The 16,096-nt window shown below is 42.2% G+C and overlaps 1 protein-coding gene across 1 annotated transcript in view; it reads left to right on the top strand.

Moving 5' to 3' along the window:
• Window positions 1-8,875: 8,875 nt before the first annotated feature.
• LOC136879586 (uncharacterized) overlaps window positions 8,876-16,096 on the top strand; it is a gene marked incomplete at its 5' end in the record, with an annotated part of 63,396 nt that continues 56,175 nt past the window's right edge. The window contains 2 exons of the mRNA XM_068228766.1: window positions 8,876-8,942; window positions 11,822-12,013. Coding sequence (XP_068084867.1) covers window positions 8,876-8,942; window positions 11,822-12,013 — 259 coding nt within the window. The remainder of the gene's footprint in view (window positions 8,943-11,821; window positions 12,014-16,096) is intronic.

Raw genomic sequence — 16,096 nt, 5'->3', positions numbered from 1 at the left:
CAACGTAAATAAGCTTATAGTTCTACTGTTGATAGCCACGGGACCTCCAGTTTTACGTGGAATCTGAACTACAGGAAAGAGATTTTCAATTCAAAACCTTCATATACACTGACGAAAATGGAAATTGCAACACCCAGAAGGAGTGGTGCTACATTACTGCAATTGAACATGCAGGTCGAGTGTTCGGTTGTGATTTCATGATTACACGTTCAGGTCCCTCTGACCGCAAGTTTGGACAGCAATCAATACAGGATGTGTCCACCACGAGCTGCAATACATTGATGAATTCGTCGAGGCATGGAGTCAATGAAATGAAATGTCGTATGGCTTTCAGTGCCGGGATATCCCAGGACGGGTTCGGCTCGCCAGGTGCAGGTCTTTCTATTTGACTCCTGTAGGCGACCTGCTCGTTGTGATGAGGATGAAATGATGATGAAGACAACACATACACCCAGCCCCCGTGCCATTGAAATTAACCAATTAAGGTTAAAATCCCCGACCCGGCCGGGAATCGAACCTGGGACCTTCTGAACCGAAGGCCAGTACGCTGACCATTCAGCCAGCGAGTCGGACATGGGGTCAATAAGGCCCTGGATCGCTTCCTGAGGAATTGTGGCCCATGCTTGCTGCACTGCACGGGTCAGTTGTTCCAGAGTTGTGTGTGGCTGAGGACGGTTGGGCAGTTGTCGACCCATCATGTCCCACACATGCTCAATAGGACTGAGGTCCGGGGATCTGGCGGGCCATTCTAAGGTTGTAATGTCGTGGAGAGCTTCTTTGGAGATGCGTGCAGTGTGAACCCGGGCATTGTCCTGCTGAAACATCCCATTAGCAATGTTAGCCATCATAGGGACAACCACTGGATTGAGTACCCTATCAACGTACTGTCGAGCAGTCATAGTGCCCTCAACAAGCACTAATTGTGATTTCACATTAAAGCCAATAGCTCCCCAGACCATAATGCTTGGTGTTGGCCCTGTGTGCCTCTCGACAATAAGATCTGGACGGCCCCTCTCTCCGGTACGTCGGCGCACACGATTCCGGCGATCACTGCGGGCAAGACAGAAGCGCGATTCGTCACTAAAGACGACCCTATGCCATTCATCGACCCACGTCGATCTTTCTCGACACCAGGCCAGCCTTACACGTCGCTATTGTGGGGTCAATGGAATACCTTCTGCAGGGACACGGGCTCGTAAGCCAGCTGCACGCAGGCGATTATCAACTGTTTGTTGTGTAACGTGGGGTGCCGCAGCTGCTCGAATTTGCGCTGCTGTTGCATGGGGTTCCATCCGGGCCATCCGAATGATGTGGCGATCCTCTCTCACTGTTGTCTGTCGCGCTGGGCCTGTGCCAGGTCTACGAGTGTGGGTACCTTCATTTGACCACTGCTGCCATACACGTTGTACCGTAGATGCCTGTCGGCCAACACGTGCAGCGACAGTCCTTAGCGTTAATCCAGCTTCACACAGCCCAATTATCCGAGCCCTCTCAAACGGCGACAGTTGTTGATAGCGTGTTCTTTTCTGTCGTCGAGGCATGTTTGACGGGGAACACTTCACTGCACAGACTGCAAGTCAACTACGCTACACCAGAGTCCGTATACTGGAGTTGATTCCTCCGCGACCAATCACGTGGGGAGACCTGTAGCAACAATCCAATGGGTCTGAAATTTTGATTGTTTACATACCTACATGACATCGTTCCATATTCATGGTGTTGCAATTTCCATATTCTTTCGTGTATATTGGTCGAGATTCGAAAGCGACCACCTTAGAGAAAATGCAGGGACTATGCCACTCAGCTATCACACTCCAATCAATCAATCAATCAATCAATCAATCAATCAATCAATCAATCAATCAATCAATCAATCAATCAATCAATCAATCAATCAATCAATCAATCAATCAATCAATCAATCAATCAATCAATCAATCAATCAATCAATCAATCAATCAATCAATCAATCAATCAATCAATCAATCAATCAATCAATCAATCAATCAATCAATCAATCAAGGTCACCGCGGTTCGAAACCAAGTCCTCTCAAGTTCTGAGGCTTAATCCTCCTGTGGGGGGCGGTAGAATACCACCCACGGTATTCCCTGCCTGTCGTAAGAGGCGACTAAAAGGGGCCTTAGGGGCTCTTAATTTTGAAGCGTGGGTTGGCGGCCACGGGGCCCTTAGCTGAGTCCTGGCATTGTTTCCACTTAGTTGTGGCAGGCTTCTCACTTTCACCTATCCTATCTGACCTCCCTTGATCAACTCTTGATCTTTTCCGACCCGGACGGTTTTAAGTTTGCGAATCCTAGGGAGTCTTTCATTTTCACGCCCTTCGTGGCCCTTGTCTTTCTTTGGCCGATATCTTCATTTTTCGAAGTGTCGGATCCCTTACATTTTTTCTCTGATTAATGTTAATAGAGGATGGTTGCCCAGTTATACTTCCGCTTAAAACAATAATCACCACCACCACCACCACCACTCTGAGGCTTAATATGCACTGCTGTTTAAGTCATTGCGAGTATCGAAAATATCATGAAAATCTACGTTCAGGATGATGACTAACACTACGGTACTGGGTATCAAACCTCGGATGTCCAAACGGCATAGATTTCTAACACGGAGTTAGTTGTGTCGAGTGGTCTCTGAGTGTGCCTACAGAGGTCTCTAACATGTCAATGATTATAGCAGGGAGTGGTAAGATTTCTTTTCTTGTCCTTCAAATATTAAGAACCTCGGTCAGGATCGAACCCTTGAACTTTATATCATGTAGCTTGGGGTGTGAGTGAACGATTATGATAGATGATACAAACACTTCTGAAATCACTTTGCCTTAAATCCTGTAAGGAGTGTGATGAGAGCAGTTATTGAGGTCACTATTGGCGGGATAATCATTACATCTCTTAATTTCTAGTTTCGACACGTCGCGGTTATTAGACAAGTTCGAGTGGCGCCATGCAACTCGGTGATGTAACGCAGAGGAAGCGGAGAAAGTAGTATTTACATTACAGTCAGTTACGTTATAGTGAAAGTAAAGCGCTCAGCCGGTCAGTAGAATGGACACAGCCGTACCGTTGCGATCTTCATTGCTCCTTATTCTTCAACTGTTTCTGCTGGTGCCGACGATCGCTGCCGGAGAAATTTCAACAGACTACGGTAGGTGACTCTGCCTGTAACTTGATACTGTAATACAACAAACCATCCTTAATCTTCTTCTACTACTACCACCGCTTTTCACACACCTGTAAAGTCGCGGATGCGAATTGTGTTCCACATCGCGATTTTGGCTATGTTATTTTGTTTTTTGCTATTTGTTTTACGTCGCACCGACACGGATAGGTCTTATAGCGACGATGGGATAAGAAAGGCCTAGGAATAGGAAGGAAGTGGCCGTGGCCTTAATTAAGGTACAGCCACAGCATTTGCCTGGTGTGAAAATGGGAAACCACGGAAAACCATCTTCAGGGCTGCCGACAGTGGGGTTCGAACCCACTATCTCCCGAATACTGGATACTGGCCGCACTTAAGCGACTGCAGCTATCGAGCTCGGTGGCCACGTTTTATGACCGGATGCCCTTCCTGACGCCAACCCTATATGGAGGGATATAATCACTATTGCGTGTTTATGTGGTGGTAGATAGTGTGGAGTGTTGTCTGAATATGAAAAAAAAGTGTTGGGACAAACACAAACAGCCAGTCCCCGAGTCAGAAGAATTAATCAGACGCGATTAAAATCTCCGACCCGGCCGGGAACCGAAGGCTTCAACGCTGACCATTTAGCCAAGGAGTCGGATGAAGCGTCGCTAATTCGAACGTTAATTATCTGAACTATTTCTAAGTCATATTCTGATGATAGGACAGGGTAATTTTGGAGGTGTTTAAAACACACATTGAATGTTCGTATGTGTTTGGTCGTTTGCATTTCTAACCACAAGTAGCTGTTGTACTCATCGTTGACCAGGTTGTTTTCGTGCAAATGTTGCAGTAATGCCATTTAGGCGAAATGAGTGTTCGCAGGCGACAGGATACAGTGTATACTTCGACTTCAGAGCAATTTTATTACGGAGTTGTTTGAGGGTCATTGGACATCGCAGGTCGCCGTCCGCGTGTACATGAGTGTCGGAAAACCAGTGCCATTGTGGTGTTTGAACTATTTATTATTATTATTATTATTATTATTATTATTATTATTATTATTATTAGTAGTAGTAGTAGTAGTAGTAGTAATAGTAGTATTTGGGTGACTTGAAATAAGGTAGCCTAATATTCTATACCAGAAGCCAGCCCCGCGGTGTAGGGGTAACGTGCCTGCCTCTTACCCGGAGGCCTCGGGTTCGATTCCCTGCCAGGTCAGGGATTTTTACCTGCATTTGAGGGCTGGTTCGAGGTCCATTCAGCCTACGTGATTACAGTTGAGGAGCTACCTGACGGTGTGCTGGCAGCCCCGGTCTAGAAAGCCAAGAATAACACCTCGTAATCTGCAGGCGTTCGGGCTGAGCAGCGGTCGCTTGGTAGGCCATGGCCTCTCGGGGCTGTTGCGCCATGGGGTTTAGTTTGGTTTGGTTTGGGTAATATACCTGCAATTTCATGGAGAGTTTGGAACAGCCCAGGAGAAAACACTCAGTGCAGCCATATTTTAAGAAATTATTTATAAAATTTGAGAATGTTCTCTGCAGATATAATAGTAATGACTCGTCCTACCAAAAAATTAATTGAACAAACTGTTTTCAAACTATTTTTGGTCGTTTATATTCGTAACCACAACTAGCTGTTATACTCATCGTTGACGAGTTTGCTTTCTTACAAATGTCGCAGTAATGCCATTTAGAGCTCCCTCTAAACCAGCAATTCCCTCCAAATACTCCCTTTACTGAGGAATGTTGTAATCATTTCTAGCCTAATTTTCTGCTACTTTTATTCTGCTCTAACGTATTTCCCTGCCTTCCATGGCTAAATGGTTAGCGTGCTGGCCTTTGGTCACAGGCGTCCCGGGTTCGATTGCCGGCAGGGTCGGGAATTTTAACCTAATTGGTTAATTTCGCTGGCACAGGGATGGGTGTATGTGTCGTCTTCATACTCATTTTATCCTCATCACGACGCGCAGGTCGCCTACAGGTGTCAAATCAAAAGACCTGCATCTGGCTAGCCGAACTTTACCTCGGACACTCCCGGCACTAAAACCCATACGCCATTTCATTTTTTATCTTTTCCTGCCAATCACTCCAGTAGGTTTGGCGTTTTGCTTCCGCAAAATATTACCTAAAAATGAAACTGAAGATAGAAATCAAATTCAAAATGAAAAATATTCGTATTTTAATAGGCCCTACCTGTAGTGTGATACGTTACATAAAACTCATACTTAGGTATGAGCTCTAACATTAGGTACTTAGGTAACATATTACATTTACATAACATAAAGCTACTTAAATTATATTCTTGAAATTAGTCAAAATGCACAGAAGAATATTTAACATCGTTAGCTAGGAAATCCCTTCGTGTTTCCTTAAATACAGGACCCAATAACAATTGTATTTCCTTGAAGAATATGTGCTGAAATATTAATCCCTTTTTAAGGGTAGCTATCCTGCCTCTGGTAGGTCCGGGGTTCGATTCCCGGAATGTCAGCTTTTAACAAAAATCTGGATCTGTGGGCTGATTAGAGGTCTGCTCAACCTACTTGTGAACAATTGAGGAGCTATCTGATGGTGAGATAACAATCCCAGGTCCAGAAAGCCAAGAATAACGGCTGAGAGGAACCGTCGCGGTGGTCACGAGTCACCTCATAAAATGTATACAGGGCTTTGGGCTGAATAGCAGTCTCTCGGTAGGCCATGGCCATCAGGATTTTAGCGCCACGAGGTTTACTTTTTGACACGAATATGTCTTACTAGCTGTTACCCACGGCTTCGCTCGCGACGATTTCGTAATTTGATAAAAATTACTTGTTCCTCGGTACTGCACTAAGACATTATCTGTAAATCCCTAAAGTATAAAAACTCACCAAAAAATTGCATTTCATTTACCCCAGAACCTCTTTCTCAACCACGTTTTTCGCGTTGCCTTTTGGAGCTAAGATAATCAGGCTACTGGCAGAGCTAAATCTGGAACACGGGACATGGAACTCTATGTGTGAGAAACAGTCCTCTTTTATGTCGAAAAAACAAAAACAAAATAGTTTATTTCTAAAGGACATTCTAAATACCAAATTTCACGTCTGTAACATCTTAGTTTTTGAGATATAAGTATCCTGATAAAGAGAATTCAACTCCTTTTTCACTTATTTTCGATCTCCAGCTTAAGTTGATTTTCCGAAAACAAAAAAAATACGTGTATCTTTATTTTTAAAGGAGACTACAAATACCAATTTTCATGTCTGTAACGTGTTACGATTATGAGATATAAGTAGATATTCTCATTATAAGAATTGCCCCACTCCTTGGCTGAGTGGCCAGTGTTGAGGTCTTCGGTTCACAGGGTTCCGGCTTCGATTACGGGCTTGGTCGGGGTTTTAATCACGTGTGATTAATTTTTCTGGCTTGGAGACAGGTAGTTTGTGTTTGTCCCAACATTCTCCTCTTCATATTCACTCAACACACCACATTACCAACCACAACAAGAACACGCAATAGTAATTACATCCCTATACATACGGTTGCCGCCAGGAAGGGCATCCAGCCGTAAAACAGGGTCAAATCCCCATGTGCGACACAGTTCGCATCCGCAACCCCGCAGGTGTGGGTGAAGCAGTAGAAGAAGAAGATACTCATTTTAAAAATTCACCCGATTTGTTATTCTTTTCACCCCCTTCATTGGATTTTCCAAAAGAAAAGTTTGTTCATTTTTAAAGGATATTCCATGTACCAATTTTAACGTCTGTAACATCTTCATTTTCTGAAATATATGTGTCCTCGTATAAATAATTCAACTCCTTCCTCACTTCTTCTCCCCCCGCCCAACCTTAAATGGATTTTCTGAAAATGAACATTTGTGTTCTTATAATTTTAAAGAGGATTCCAAATACCAATTTTCATGTTTGCAAAATTTTAGGTTTTTGTGATATATTGTAGATAATTTCGCTGCTGTAGAATTCTGGAGCTGACGTTGTCATGGTTACGGCAGTCCATTACTTTATCCGATTCCTAGCGCAGGGGTAGTGTGGTGCCAATATCTCCGTAACGGTTGGTTTTAGGGCCTTAAAACGTGGTTTTCGGGCCCGTAGGGCTTAGCGAGTTTTGTTCTTTGCTTCAAGGGGAGTAAATTGAGCTTTGTCTCGTCCTTGTACGACAAATTCGATATTTTGCCTATATTAGCCTATTATTTTTATATCTCTCCCCGTGCCCCCCACCTCGAATTGTGAAGTAATTTTTAAAATCGGTTCCGTAGTTTTTGAGTCTATCCGTTACAAACAAATATACACATTTTTCCTCTTTATAATATTAGTATAGATGGGTGGGGGCATCCGAAAATTAATTGCTCTAGCCTATACCAGAAGACATAGTGCACTGTAAACACTAGGTCCTGCCAGCAAAAGGCATAGACGTTCTTTTACCTGTTAGGAACTCTGAAAAGTGGTGGCAAAAGGGGGCTCTGGTTAAGACGCAGCAGGTCGTTATGCTACTTAGGTTACAAAATGGGTTAAAAAAAAGTAAATAAATACAATGTAAATTTTAATCTCATACCAGTTGCATAGTATTATTTGAAGTAATTCCACATACTGTATATGAGTTGACTATGTTTGTAAGTATAGGAGATATTATAAGTAGAATTTTGTAAACAATATACATTTATTAAGGATGATCTGTTTGTTTAATAGAAAAAAATTGTTAGCATAAATTGTATATTATTGTATTCTAGGGGAAAAAAATTTCTTCTCTTGTTAATTTAAAATTTAGTGCTTGACAATAATGTATTTTAGTGTACCATTTGCCACCGAGGTAGACACCTCATTTGCAAATAAAGAGATTTTGATTTGATTTGATTTGATTTGATCTACCGATACGAGGCTGCCTGTATATGAGCACCTTCAGATTACAACTGGGCTGAGCCAGTGCTCTACAGTGTGTGTTACTCAGCCCGTCTTGGATAATATTTGATAATTACTTTGACGTTACTATAAAAGCATACCTGAAACATAGCCTACAGTACGTCTACCATTTATATAATTAATAGAAGATTTTTATTCAATTTAGGCCAACGGGGCAAAATTGTCATAAAAGTCAGTCAGCTTTATAACTGTGAAATTTCTGTCTAGCCTCCATGAATTTATGCGAGGGATGGGAATGGTTTCCTTGAATTTGAAATATGAGACTATCGCATATTTTCCTGGTGTGAAAGAAATATGACCCGCACTCGGTTTGGCTACCGAAAGTCATCGTAGTATCACTCAATTTAGTCTTCTGGTTGACTACTGTGAAGGAGCAAGCAATTAATAGTTTATGAATGACCTGTGTCTCACTTAATACAATATTGGACTGAATGATTCAATTCAAGGCTTGGAAATCTGAGACTGTGGGTTCGATCCTGAATCGGCCGATTACACTTAAAGTGGTTGACATATGACTGTCTCGTGTAGGTTGACAAATTATCTTGTAAAATAACTTCTTTAGTATAAAATATCACTACACATAGCATATTTTCTACACCGCCAGCAACCATTCAGGCTTAAATCATTAATTTGTTCTCTTCTTTATTATTTTTTATAAGAATATATTGAAAATGGAGAACGCTCTCGAAACTAGAAAAATACTCTCTTTCTGTATAGTTTCATCAGATTTAACTCCACACCACTTACATATATTATTTATTTGTGCCCATATCCTTTCTTTTTTAGACATAATAATAATAATAATAATAATAATAATAATAATAATAATAATAATAATAATAATAATAATAATAATAATAATAATTGTTACGGAATTATCCGTGGAAGGCAGAGGTGAAAGAAGGTGCGGGCTGGAATGGATCTAACTACAAGGCCGAAAGATTAATTAAAATTTAAATAAAGGTTATATTTTCAATAGACAACAATATTTAACAAATTTTCACTAGGTGAAATAAAAATGAAAAATCAGGTACAATTATAACTTTACAAACGAAAGCACAAGTTAAGAGGTCTTTACAAATTCTAGGCTTCGAGACCAAATTTCACAATCCTTGAGCAACTAGCCCAACTTTACCAAGGCACACATTTTATCCAAAGGGCAGAAAACCCCTTCATTCCTGCAGCCTTTGCTCCAAAACCATATCAGGCCTCCTAGAGGCACTTTTACGATATATGAAAGAGCTGACCCGCTCTCAAATTTCCAAGCCTATTAAAGGCCATACCAGACTTTTACAATAAACTGCCATCAAGGCACCGCTTACATAAAAAAGAAACGGGGGTATTTCGCACCCACCCTACTGGGCCTCAGTGGAAAAGAACAGATTAATTAAATGGCCCATAATACCAAGATGAATGGAGGCGTTGCTTGCACTGCTACAGGAAAACTTATAAAACCTAAGGGGCACTAGGCCGATGATACAGGGGCTATTCCCAAACTAGGGAGGTGACTCGTATAAGAAAATTTTAATACATTAAGAGTAGAAAATCGGTTATGAAAACGTAGTCACCTCAACTCAAAATGAAGGGGAGCTCGAGAGGGTAAAGCACTCTCTATCTCCGATTTACAGTAAAATAATAAGAAACTTTTACATAAGCCGGCACTAAGTTACATTTTTCGAAAGGTAGGTTACATTGAAAAAGTTTCGGACCTTCCCCGAGGGCTAAACTGCTGAGCTAGCAAGAAATAAAGATGTTAAAAGGCCATTACCTTGTAGAAGAGCTGCTAGCAGATGAAAGAGGCGCTTCCCGCCTCCTGCTATACTTCCATACACTAAGCTAGATGTTGTACGAGTGGCCGAGAGCCAGGAAAATCAGCAGTTTTTATACTCTCGGGGAAGATTCGAGACCTTTCATGAATGATTAAGACACACCCACAGTCGTTTATTGAGTAGCTTACAGTTACACATCAACATTGGGGAAGAAAAACGCCATTGGCTGAAAATTAATGACAGAAATTTACGATTGGCTAGTTTCAAAACTGGCGGAAAGAAAGGTTAATATTGCCAACCCACAAATGAAAGAACAACATTTAGTAAAAAACAAACTTATGAATACAAAATATCTTCAAGAAAAGTTCCTTCACTTCGCACCGGGGTGCATGATCATAGTTTTTGGTAGAGACATCTGTGAGAGAATTCTTGATAATTAGTAAACAAAAACAATTCAAAATTAACACAGTGACATCTTCTGATAAACGGTTGAATTAATTCCGTTTTAAAGTTCAGAGTTTCAGTTGTAGAGGAGTACTTTAAAGCGGAAAATTCAAATGTGCGGCGTATAGGTGTGCCAACCGGTACAATAATAATAATAATAATAATAATAATAATAATAATAATAATAATAATAATAATAATGTATTCACGCTCAGTAACTACTTTTACGGTTTACGGGGGCATTGAGCTACCGAAATTTTGTTCCGCACGATTTCTTTCACATGCTATTAAAGCTACCAATACGAGGTTGGCATAGATATTTGCGCACCTGAATACCACCGAACTGAGCCGGGATCAAACTCGCCTCATGACACTTAGCCCGGGTTTTGCCGAACTCATTCTTACAAGTTGCTTTTACGTATCATCGACACTGGTAGGTCTTATGGTGGCGACGATGGTCAGGAAAGGGCTAGGATAGGGAAGGAAGCGGCCGTGGCCTTAATTAAGATACAGTCTCAGCATTTGCCTGTGTAAAAATGGGAAACCACGAAAAAGCATTTTCAGGGCTGCCGAGAATGGGGTTCGAACCCCCTATCTCCCGAATACTTGACACTGGCCGCAATTACGCGACTGCAGCTGTCGATCTCAGGGAACTTATTCTTCGCTGGGTAGAGTTCTTCCTTCTTCCATTCCAATTAGCGTTAAGAGGGAATGGTTGTCAGTTGTACTTCCCTTAAGAAAAGAGTAACATCACCGAAGGACACAGCTGCTACCGGTACGGTACTGAGGAGTTTCCTTGATAACCTATTACTGTAAAAAGAACGACCAGACCCAGAAACATATTTTGACAATGGTGCGTTCAAATTTGGACAGATATTTTGTTTAGGTATAAAATAGTGAATTTAAATACTTTGACGATCAAGCTATGCTTCTGTTGCTTGTCTGCACTGAAGTGCTGTCTTGTGCTATAGGATTAATTCACAACACCAGGCATAGGAACTTGACATTGGCATGCACACAAAAATATTCTGGAAGTGGTGAGTATGAACACTTTTCACAGTCAAGAAGTGAACATGTCGTCTTCTAAGAGCTGAAAACACTTGCGTCATACTTGACGTTTACTATTTTTCTCCACGTCTGGCTCCATGGCTAACTGATTAGCATGCTGGCGTTTGGCCCAAGGGGCACCGGTTTTAATTCCCATCCGGGTTGGGGATTTTAACATTCATTGCTTGTTTCCTCTGGATCAGGGATTGAGCATTTGTTCCAACATCAACATGACATTTCATCCTAGACAGAGCCCCATCCTCACAGACGCGCAGGTCGCCCATGGGTGTGAACTAGAAAGACCTGCACCAGGGCCTCTCCGTATGCCATACGCAATTATTATCTTTCAGCTTCGATAATTTGTTGATTGTCCTGGCATTAGAACATTGTAAAATGGAATGCTGGAAGTATTTTTGAAGAAGCGTAAGATATTGAATGGCAGTGACGTCATGTTCTCACAGTTACAGGTGTTTTATTTTAAGCAGAGTAACTAATTATTAATGTTTGTTACAGTAAACAAGCTTGTTCGACGCTGGGCTCCTCTGGTCTGGCTTGCCCCGGGCGAGAGGTTCTTCCCCAGCAGTGTGAATGAGTTTCTTCATCACGTGACGCCGTGGCATTTGAGAAGTCAACATACTCATAACAGTGTCATGCCGCAAGGGAGCGCTTCGGAGTCATGGTTTCTAGTCACTAATTCCAGCATAGGTACGATAAATTTCAATAACTTATCACTGTCAATATTGTGGTGGCTTGATAACTGTGTTACTATTCACTGACCTCTTACCAAGGCGATTGTGGTTCGAAGTCCGATCTACATGTTGCACCTTCCCCTGTCCGCCATTCTGTCTAGCTCAGCGGAGAAGCTCCGTTGAACGTCCGGACATAAAGATACGGGTCGAAAAGTCTATCTAAAATTAACTTAAAATCATAGGACAGGTTCTAGAATACATTGTACGAAAATGAGAACTCGAAGAAATAAAAGGGTGGAAAGGTTTATGAACAATAAGCAGGAGAAAAGAATGATAATCTTCCCAGGTAAAAAGAATTAAATTACAGAAATATTACAATAAAATTCGTCTTCACAATTTTAAATAGAAACACGGGCCTCGAACCCAAATCACAATTATTATGGTGGGATACGGTGGTATTATTGTATTTTCGACGTAGGATTTAAATGCATTAAACTGCGCATGGCACGAAGCCTCGATATGAATCGTCCTTTAACATGAAATATAATTATAGATTCGCACATCTCGGCCTGATTAAACATATCCGAACTAGTCGGTAAATAGGCACTTGCTTGGGACTGGCAATATACCCCCAAAGAGACGCTGAATTTACAATCACGGGCTCCGCCCCGGATAAACTAGAGAGGAATAGAACCTCACAACAAGCAATCAGCTCCTGATATAATTTCCTTAATCAGCGATGCATACGATAACAATGGACAAAGAACACATCGAACAAACACACACAAGGTCAAAATAAAGACATCGTGAAAAAGAAAACAGTTATATACATTGGACATCATCGTCTGGGTTCCTAGGTCTCGAACGCTAGACCTCTATGGCTCTGGATGAAACTGCCATGTATTACGCACGGCGGGTAATTGCCGTCTAACTTAGCAACCCCTGGTCGGCTGTGGAGAGAGAAAGTGAAAGGTGAAATATTTTTACACACGCACACACACAGAAACTAACCTGCCTCGGTCTGGATAACGGATTTGTGTGTACACACCATTCATTCATGCGGCTCAGTCTTTACTTGCATTGGGGACAACAGACCTTTCTCCACTCGACTCTCGAAAGCATTCTCGTCTTTCAACACGTTGTCAGAGAGGCGGGTCTCTGAATTAAACTTAAATCTCATCACGGGACATCAAACCGTGTCCCAATATTAGGCCGCAATTAGGCCTCACATCAGCCTGTATTCAAATACATAATTCGCCTCTTTCATGAGGATAGCCTGTTCTCTTTACGGCTTCTCACGCCTCGCGTCTAGAATACACAGGTTCGAATATAGGCTCTATCTTGGCCTATCCTCGCGTCTAAGCCTCCTCGGACTGCTTCCACACATATCTCACTGCGGTGTCGCACACATACAGTATATCTCGGCTCTCTCTGGCCACACATCTACCCTCTCTAGGTTCTCATCCCACACACGAGTACGGATTAGTTTATAACGGTATCGTATAAAAGACCCTCGCTGAATCACAACGGTGTAAATATCTCTCTAGTCTCGCTGCAAGCTGAAAAACATGCCCCTTGCGTAATCATGCACATCCTAAAGCTGTGAACTATGTCGTCTCTTCCCCGTTCAAATCTCTGGAGGTAAGTTGACCTCCAACTCATTTGAACGACTTTGGCATCAATATAACCCTCGCGTCCATACATGGCGCATAAGAAATCTACATACAATTCACATATAAACCACTAAACTATCATTATCCTCATACCATCTAAAGCAAAGCTAATAAAACATATCACCGGGAAAGTTGGCCGTGAGCTTAAATCCGGGAGATAGTGGATTCGAACCCCATTGTCGGTAGCCCTGAAGATGGTTTTCTGTGGTTTCCCATTTTCACACTAAGCAAATGCTGGGCTGTTCCTTAATTAAGGCCACGGACGCCTCCTTCCCATTCCTAATCCTATCACATCATCGCCATAAGACCTGTCTGTGTCGGTGCGACGTAAAACAAATAGCAAAAAAAAAAAAAAACCCATGGCTGGCGCCTGCTGTCAGCCCCAAGCTATTACTTAACCGACACTTGAAATGAACATGCCTAAGGCATTGAAAAGATAAATTTTAAATATTTATATTACTGAAAAGGCCCTGAGTCGAATCTACAACTAGAAGCCATGCTTAAATGCAGTTCATCTGAAATCGTCATTGCCTCAGCGCGCCGTCTAGGGCTGCGTTGTGGAATTAGCACATTCTAGCACCGTGTGCACTAGATCCTGAAGATTGGCACTCGCATCCTGGGAACGCCATTACAGATGCCGTATTTTTCTTTGTCGATCCTCTGAAAATCCTTGAAACTGGATGATGAGGTATGACACTCCTCTTCACTGCCTTGTATGTACTCGCGTAAAATGGCGCGACCTAGGCCAGATGTTAGTAACTTAATCTGCTGCTACTTATGATATTAGTCCGACCATGAGTATAGTCCATTATGGGTATGATACCTGGTCACAACTAGTCCGTATGGCAGTCAACTTACGCGTACCGCACTAAATTGAAGAACTTGATCTAGTTACGATATTCCTTTACTCTCAGTAAATGCTCGCGTTAGCTAGTCTATTCCCTAACTATAGCTTTCTAATCATTTTGTTAGAGGCACTTTGTCTTGATGTTGGATACGAGCGACATGCACTATACACCGGTCTTTCAGCAACTAGCCTCCAGCTCACACGGCTGTCTGCCCTTTATAATGCCGATATCCTCCAGTTTTCGTTGAGCTAGGTACTTCCCGGCTCTCACTAGAGATTGTCTTTGTGTACCGGCCGGCCGTTTGCAACGGCTGTTTGAATTTAAAATAAGTAAGGAAACCTTTAACATGCCTACTTGTCACCGCTATGGTGCAAATAGTGCTCCATAATTCCAACCAATATTTTCCAGTGTTTTACATTCGCCGAAACTTGCACTCGTGTGGAAATAACCTCTCAGATTAGCACGCTACTAGGCCTGGAGTGTTCAGATTTGGCTTCGTGTTGTTGGCACTACCGGCTTCATGTGGCAAATATAAACATCTCTGTCTCTGTCCCGCGACCTTCTTTCTCTTATTCTGATTCGCTTGGGAACGCTATCTACGGGATCTTCACGAGTAAGTTCAAAATAAATCTTGCTTCCCATTGGGGTTTCAGTGAGTAACCGCAAGGACTGCAGCTTGTGCTACGGGGTCGTCTCCCCCTAAAGCACGGAGTTCGGGCTCTGCATGGTGCTACAGTATATTAGAATAATTATTAACGTAAAATGAAGATATTTGGACCGTAATATGGTCATACGGTACAATATTATGTGGTATATTTGACATGAACAAGTTACTTCCTTATGGTACAGATCCCACGGAAATCTAATTGTCCCTTGACTGTGACCACTAAGGTCTGGATTTCTGCGTGGAAACATGCATGCACCTACGCCCTAAACATTAACAGAAACACTTGGAAACATGACGCACAAGTAATTTAAATATTGTCTTATAATTTTTATTTTTGTTTGGTAGTTGCTTTACGTCGCACTGACACAGATAGGTCTTATGGCGACGATGGGACAGGGAAGGGCTAGGAGTGGGAAGGAAGCGGCCGTGGCGTCAATTAAGGTACAGCCCCAGCATTTGCCTGGTGTGAAAATGGGAAACCACGGAAAACCATTTTAAGGGCTGCCGACAGTGGGGTTCGAACCTACTATCTCCCGAATACTGGATACTGGCCGCACTTAATCGACTGCAGCTATCGAGTTCGGTGTTCGGTCTTATAATTTATTAAAAATTCACCGCTAACTGTCGTTCGCATCGTTGATGAGACAATCAATTTAGCATCTTCATGATTATATTTTTGTCGGACACACCACCACCACCACCAAGATATTTCTGCAATTCTGAGGCACGTAGGTGGAAATGCGGCCGTCAGCGACTTTCCGTGACGTATTCGTTTCCTGGCTTTCTCTGGCCCTTTGCAGTTTCATCTTTATTGCTGCTCTTATTTTGATTTCTTCTTTCCAGTATAATCACCAAGGATCAGGTTATTTAAACAAAGTAGCCAATGGACAGATGTAGGCTACAAAGCTTTT

This window comes from Anabrus simplex, chromosome 1 (assembly GCF_040414725.1).
Source record: "Anabrus simplex isolate iqAnaSimp1 chromosome 1, ASM4041472v1, whole genome shotgun sequence".
Taxonomy (NCBI): Eukaryota; Metazoa; Arthropoda; class Insecta; order Orthoptera; family Tettigoniidae; genus Anabrus; species Anabrus simplex.
This window is presented reverse-complemented; position numbering and strand designations above follow the sequence as displayed.